Source organism: Theobroma cacao, chromosome 4 (genome assembly GCF_053813885.1).
Source record: "Theobroma cacao isolate CCN51 chromosome 4, ASM5381388v1, whole genome shotgun sequence".
NCBI lineage: Eukaryota > Viridiplantae > Streptophyta > Magnoliopsida > Malvales > Malvaceae > Theobroma > Theobroma cacao.
This window is the reverse complement of record NC_142642.1, coordinates 24,213,571-24,220,778: the sequence shown is the minus strand read 5'-3', so window position 1 is coordinate 24,220,778 and position 7,208 is coordinate 24,213,571. Positions and strand designations below refer to the sequence as shown.

General features: G+C 36.7%; 1 protein-coding gene across 1 annotated transcript; it reads right to left on the bottom strand.

Annotated features, from left to right (window-relative positions):
- Positions 1-403: 403 nt before the first annotated feature.
- Positions 404-4,860, bottom strand: LOC18601548 (RNA-binding KH domain-containing protein). Its single transcript, XM_018119874.2, has 8 exons — positions 4,702-4,860; positions 3,255-3,851; positions 2,357-2,785; positions 1,998-2,255; positions 1,633-1,896; positions 1,326-1,393; positions 978-1,039; positions 404-789 (listed from the first exon to the last, which is right to left on the bottom strand). The coding sequence occupies exons 2-7, from the start codon at positions 3,828-3,830 to the stop codon at positions 991-993; spliced, it is 1,644 nt and encodes a 547-aa protein (XP_017975363.1). The 5' UTR covers positions 3,831-3,851; positions 4,702-4,860; the 3' UTR covers positions 404-789; positions 978-990.
- Positions 4,861-7,208: the final 2,348 nt, after the last annotated feature.

Below are 7,208 nucleotides of genomic sequence, written 5' to 3'. Positions count from 1 at the left end.
AACCGTAGATGCCATGTTACATCCATTCTCCGCATCATTAAGTTAGCGTGTGACACCACCAGTTCTACATTATACCATCATGCATATTACATGATTAAAGGAAATGCTATTTCTAGGTGTCCATTTCTCTCAGGTAATCAGTTTAAGCTGAGGAAAATAACTAAAATAACTTTTTATGTTCTGAGTTAGCATGTTCTCAACAAGCTAGCCCTCAATAAATTTATGTATATATCAATGGACTTCTTGATTAAGGGGCATTAGAAAGACTCAAAGACCATTGAGCTGCTTTAGATGTTAATAATAAAAACGCCTGCATTCCAGATTATGTCTTCTGCACTACTTTTCAGGGTAACCGGCCAAGTTGAGGATAAGATCCAAATCATAAATTGAGACAACCAGAGGATTAAGAGAACACAGAAGACAAATGTTAGATAAACAAACCCCAGCACTCTTAGTACAACCGCCAAAGGATGGAAGAAGCTACATGGTTTTGAACCTCTAAACAAGTGCAAACTGGAAAGCAAAAAAGACAACAATAAAAAGGCAGCAACAGGCATGCCGGCTAGCTAGGTTCTTGGGAGCACATATTATAGAGCTTGGTATTTTTGGTGTCATGGACATGGCAAATTTCAAAGTAAATAATAAGATCTCCACATAAATTTGGTCCCTCTAGGTAGTAGCATCAGGGTGGGCCATGAGTTTGTCAAACCCTGGTTCATCGGGTCTTCCGGTTTAGGCAGGCTTCATCAAAGTAGGCAGTAGGCTGGCTTCAGGCTTCATAAATCTCAGCTGTTTTAATGGGAATGGAAAGGCAACAAAGGGAAAACAAGAGCATCAGAATCCTATATAGGGAGATTGGTAGGCTATGTTAGCAAACTGCCATACACTAGTGCGTATTGCCCCAAATCAGAGCATTGCCAGTTATAAGAATAGACAAAAGAATACCGAAAGGAAAACTATAGTCTATCTGCACGTACCAATCACCAAATTTTAGTACCCATAGTTTTTGCGCCGGGAAACAGGGGTATGGCTGGATAACCTGGTAAGAGAAGTTAATGATGAATATCGAAGAATCCTACAAGAGTAGGCATATACTAAACCTAATCAAGACTAAAAGCCTCACACACATGCTTAGGAAAGAATAAAATGTAGTCTAGCTTACCCTTGAAAAAACTTCATGCCAATGTCATGGAGTTCAAATATTTAAATATAATAATAGTGCAATCGCTCCCTCAGCCTAAAGAATTTCACCTTTAATTGATGATAATGATGACAATAATGACAACAATAAAAATGTTCTTTCAAAGGAAATAAATAATTCTCACCCAGAAGGGCCACCACGTCCTGAAGAATAACCTCCATAAGCTCCATAAGCACTGCTACTACCACCAATCTACAAATAACATGAAGAATCATCATTGTTCACTACCAGAGAGAGAGAGAGAGACAGATACAGAGACAGAGACAGTGGTTACAAGAGAACTAACTAAAATAAGAAATGGATATAGAAGGGAGCAAAGGGCTCTAAAAACATTTCTCACTCAATAAATGCAAAACAGGGTCAAACAAATTAATATTTTTACCCTTTATCTGCATAAGGTACCTGTATAACGGTAAAGTTATCAAAAATACCTGGGGACCCCCATAGCTTCCATAGCTGTCACTAGCACCTAAATCGCTGGAGCCATAACCACCAGAGTAAGAATGGCCACGTCCATGCCTTTTGCTGTCTCTACTTTCATAACTCAAACTGTCTGTTCCCTCTGTTGGCACAGGAAGATACGGCAAAACTGGGACTAATGCAGAAACAGCACCTTCCCTATCAAAAACATTTGCTCTTAACCGCGTTGTTATTTGTACGAGAGCATCCTTTGCAACATCAAGGTCTCCAGCAATCTGATCACCAAAAATCTCTGTTCCTATTAACTAAAACAACTTTGAACAAACAAATAGAAAGCAATGATTAGGAAAATCATAAAACACTGACGGTACTTCACCTGGACCATCTCATCATCTTCAGATGCAATCTTTGGAAGGCTTTCCTTCGACAATATACGAATATTAGCTTTTGTAATCCTCCTCATCTCAGTTACAATACTTCCTCCTTTACCAATAAGGCAGCCAATGCGTGACGTTGGCACGAGTAAGCGGGTTGTGAATGATATAATTCCAGAGTCTCTTTCAACCTTCTCACTGCATCTAGGTTGCAACCGCACAGCAGCTTCAATAGTAGGTGAATATGTATCCTCAAAGAACTAAAACAGACAAGATTCAGAAAACCATCAACAACCTAAGAAAAGGCTGACCAAAAATATTTCCACAAGAAATATAAACATAGCAAAGATTAAAAGCTGACCTCCTTGGCTGAAACAGTTATTAAGCAATCATCTCCTTCAGTAGCTGAGCTATCAACTTTGATGACTGCACCTGATTCCTGCCTGATCTGGTTGATTATAGCACCACCTTTGCCAATCACGCCTCCGATATTAGCAGTTGGACAAACCAAACGAAGAGAAAATTCTTTTGATGACATCTCGTCCCTTGGAGCCGAGTACAAGGAGCGTGGCCATTCTCCAGTGTCACCTTTGTATCCTCCATAAGGACCCACCAATGGAGCTATTCCTACGATCTGGGCACCAGCAGCTGGACCAAGCAGTGCACCACCAGCAGGGTATGCATTTGACATGGCAGCCGCAAGCAAGTGCTGAGATCGTGAAGGATTCTCATGGAGGCGAGAAGCAATTTGATGCAGAGCCTTTTTCACAACTGTAGCTTCCCCAGATATCTAAAGCCAAAATTAAATTAAATAAAAACAAGCCAACTGTCATAGAACATCATAAAGAGAAAAACTACAAAAAAAGAAGAAATATAAATGTTACACGCAACAGGTACCAAATGAAAGAAAACGAAGATTTAAAAAAAAAGAACAAAAACATAGCAAATATTAGATGAATGCCAAAAAAGAGAGGAAAAAGACAAAAGTATGGTTTCATAAATTAAAGAACTCAATGCTGAAAAATTAAGTGATGAAATTTGTTAACTCCAGAGCTAAAAAGCAAGAAAATCTTTGATGAAACTGTTGATTTATAACCACAACGAAAACATCTTGCCAATCCTTTCAATAAATTAAAACTCTTCTTAGCACAAATCTCCTCCATATCAATGGATCAACTAAACTATGTTTTAGAGGGATTGAGTAAAGCATTAGCACAATCCAAAAATAATACCACAACTACCAAATTTAGTCAAATTACCTGTACAAGTTCATCTGTGCTCAAGGCACAAGAAGGTAAGTGCTCATCCTTAAGAATGCGAATCTGAGCACCAGTTTCACTACGTATGTTCTGAACTATCTGTCCACCCTTTCCTATAACACATCCAATCTGATCAGAAGGTACAAGAAGCCGAGCAGTGACTTGGTGACCTTCAGAATCTTCATCACCGTGCAAATCTTCTGCTACAACTTTGTCATGCACCCTGAATAGAGCGTCTTGAGCAGGAGAAACAAAATTGTTACCATCTTCGAGGGCATTTGTCTCATCCCTAGAGCTGTAGATAGTAACCACACGCTCCTCAGAACCAGGAACTGTCTCACCAATCCTAATCTTTGATTTAGTTTCTGCTCTTAATTGCTTAACAATTTCCCCTCCCCTTCCAATAATGCTTCCTATTTTTCTTACAGGGCACAAGTACCGATATACGGTATCTTCTGAGTCAATAACAAATTGTTCCCTGTCATCACCTGGATTTCTCCTCTTATTTGATCCATTCTCAGAATAATCAGACTGAGAATGAGCCCGCTTTCCATAGCTATTCCTCTGACCCGCCATTATTATCAGCAAAACTAAAACCTGTTTCCAAGTCAATTATAAAACATTTCAAACACCTACTAACTTAACCAATCTCTACGGGCAAGCCACTCAAAATGTAAAGCACCAGCATAAAACTAATCCACAGACCAAATCAATAAAATAGTGGCATATTTTCAATCATCATAGCATAATTTAGTAACACCAAAGCTCCATTTGATTTACTATCATTTTAGTGAATAGCAAATGTACAAAATTACTTCTATAAGGAAAAGGTTATGTTTGAATACACACTACATTCTAATTACTTGTTCATTTTTAATCAAATAAGATCTTACTTTTAGCATCTTTAAGAACGTGAAAGGCGATATAGCAAAAACTATCAGTAACACCATTGAAAAAAACACATTTATAAAATCCTTAATACTCCATAGCTCAGGATTTCAACTACACAAATTCAACGATAAAATACTAATCGCATCTCAACAACTTTGACCCACAAATTTATTGTCCAGAACAAACTGAAAATTCCACTTGAAATCAACCCCCCAAAATTAAAATAGCAGATATTGAGAGAACCAATACCTGAAAAATTCAATAGCAGAAAAAAAATGAAATTTCCAATCAAACCCACATATTTAAACAGCAAATATGTAAAATTTGTAAATAAGCTATTAATAATTGACAAAAAATTAAATAAAATTAAAAGAACAACTATAATTTCTCTAATCACATCCAAAAAAGACCCATAATTTCACCAAAATAAACTTTCTAAAAAATTTATAAAAAACAGAAAACGTAGATCTGATCAAAAAAGAGTCTCAGGGGAATTAGAGAAGAGAAGAGAAACCAGAGGGGGCAAACGTGTAAATAAAGGGAAATGGGGTTTTACCTGGGAAACGAGATTGATTTTGAGAGAGAAGAAGATGAAAGTTTTGAAGTAAGATAGCGAGAGAAATTGGGGTAAAAAGATTTTATTTCGTTTGGCTCTAGTCTGATTTCTAGGGCTTTGACCGCACTGTCTTCTCCTTTTTCTTCTTTCTTACGTGTTTAATTTTAACTAGGTTTTATTTATTTATTTATTTATTTATTTACGATGGTTCCTAATAGTTTTGAAAATTACATATGCATGTCCTCACATTATCTTAAATTACAATTACAAGTGTCTCAGGTTCAGGAACGTGATCACATGGTTATTCTTTTTTGGATATTAATTAAGATCATATTCGTAACCTGACAAATATGTTTACTTTTATATAAATCAAGTCTCTACTCAAATTCCACAGTTTTACTTGGTTGAGCCCCTTAGTTCAAGATAGGACACGGGTGACTATATGATTGGAGAAGAGTGGTGGGATCTTATTGCACAATAAGGAGGAAAGACCACCCAGCAGCCGGAGCACCATGTAGCTACAAAAGGTATCTCTGAAGAAAAAGGCGAGAGCTAAGAGTGCTACGATTAATCTTAAATTGACGGTTTTATCTCAATCAATGATGGAGGAAAGATTAGTGCCTAGACCTATTTTACATGGAGAGGAGATGGAAGTCAATAAAGGATTCAATCTCTAACTTGTATAGATTGGCCACAATGGCTCTTGATGAAAGTAAAGAGGAATCTTGAATACTTCGTGATTGTATACTTTATAATATTTATGAATTTCAAACTTCTTGTATTTGGAATCGTCAAGGTGCAGGTGATGAAGGTGTAGTCAAAGTGATTAACGATTTTTACATGCATTATAACTTTTCAGTGCTTGTTTTAATAGAGCCACAAATAAGTGGTATGGTAGAAGATAAGGTGATTAGCTCCTTGAATTTCGACGGATCCCATGGAGTGGAGGCTTCGGGTTTTTCTAAAGGAATTTGGATTTTGTGGAAAGAGTGGGTTTAAATTTCTATGGTCGGGAATCATCCATAATGTATACATTTATTAGTTGAACAGCAAGCAGGCTCTAATTGGTATTTTTCTGCAATCTATGGTCATTCCAAGCATAATCTTCGTCGTGATCTGTGGGAGGAGCTAACTCTTCACACAAGACGGGTAAATAGACAATGGATGTTAGTAGGTGATTTTAACTCTTTCATTTTTTTCACATGAGAAAGTGGGGGGTTCTCAAAGAGGTAGCCGTCCTTGCCATTAGTTCCAAAAATTTATTAATGACTTTGGGTTACTTGGCCTTGGGTTTAAAGGTCCCAAATTCACTTGGAAGAAAGGATTGGTGGCAAAAAGAATTAACTGAGCTGTATGTAACTCTGGATAGGGACTAAATTTTCAAGAAGCTACTGTCCATCACTTGCCGAGAGTCAAGTCGGACTACAAACCTTTTTTATTTCCTTTGGTAATGACAGAATAACACAATGAAAATCTAATTTTCAATTTCAAGCAACATGGCTTGCACACAAGGAATTTGGAGATTTTGTTAAGTAGTCTTGGGATACCTCAACTAACATCCAATGTACCATATCAGATTTCTCTAACAAGGCAAGAGATTGGAAAAAAGAGGTATTTGGTGATATTTTCTATAGAAAATGAAGATTGATGGCAAGGTTGGGTGGTATTGAAAAAGCACTAGAATCCAAGCCTTCTAGACATCTTTGTGAACTCAAGGTTACCCTAAGGAAAGAATATGAAACAGTTCTCCAACAAGAAAAAGCATTTTGAATGCAAAAATCTAAGGCGAATTAGCTTAAGTTGGAGGATCGGAACACTAAATACTTTCATCTTAGAGCCATACATAGATAGACCAAATCAAAATCGTAAGGCTTCGGAATGATGAGAATCAATGGTGTGATGATGGAAATTCTATTAAGTCCCTAGCTATTAATTTCTTCCACCATTTGTATTCTAAAGAAGATGAATTCTTCTCTGTGTATCCGATAAGAGGTAAATTTCCTTTACTTGCAACGGAAGATCATGAGATGTTAGTTAAATTGGTTAATGAAAGTGAAGTCAAAGTCACTTTATTTGAGATGAAACCATTAAAGGCGCCAGAATTAGATGGACTACACGATCTATTTTTCCAATCTCAATAGAGTACTGTTGGACACAGTGGGGTGCAATATGTGTAGAATGTTTTTGAAGGTGGAGAAATTGGTAATGATTTATGTAAATATTTGATTGTGATAATTCCAAAAATACCTTCACCAGAATATATTTCTCAGTGTAGTCTTATTAGTTTACTTCTAGTTTTTTTTTAAAGTCTTAATAAAGGTGATTACTAATAGGCTAAAACCATTTATGAGTGTGTTGATAGTAAATACTCAAGCAAGCCTCATACCAAGAAAGGTGATCATAGATAACATAATTGTGGCCCAAGAAGTTATTCATTCTTGCAGGAAAAAGAAAGGTCAAGTTGGATGGATGATGATAAAAATTGACCTTGAGAAAGCCCATGACGA

Excerpts from the sequence above, each read along its gene's own strand:
- LOC18601548 (XM_018119874.2), bottom strand. The coding sequence starts at position 3,830 with ATGGCGGGTCAGAGGAATAGCTATGGAAAGCGGGCTCATTCTCAGTCT. Across the intron at positions 1,897-1,997 it reads AAGATGATGAGATGGTCCAG|ATTGCTGGAGACCTTGATGT; the intron begins GTGAAGTACCGT and ends TTTGGTGATCAG. Across the intron at positions 1,040-1,325 it reads GGACGTGGTGGCCCTTCTGG|GTTATCCAGCCATACCCCTG; the intron begins GTGAGAATTATT and ends TTCTCTTACCAG.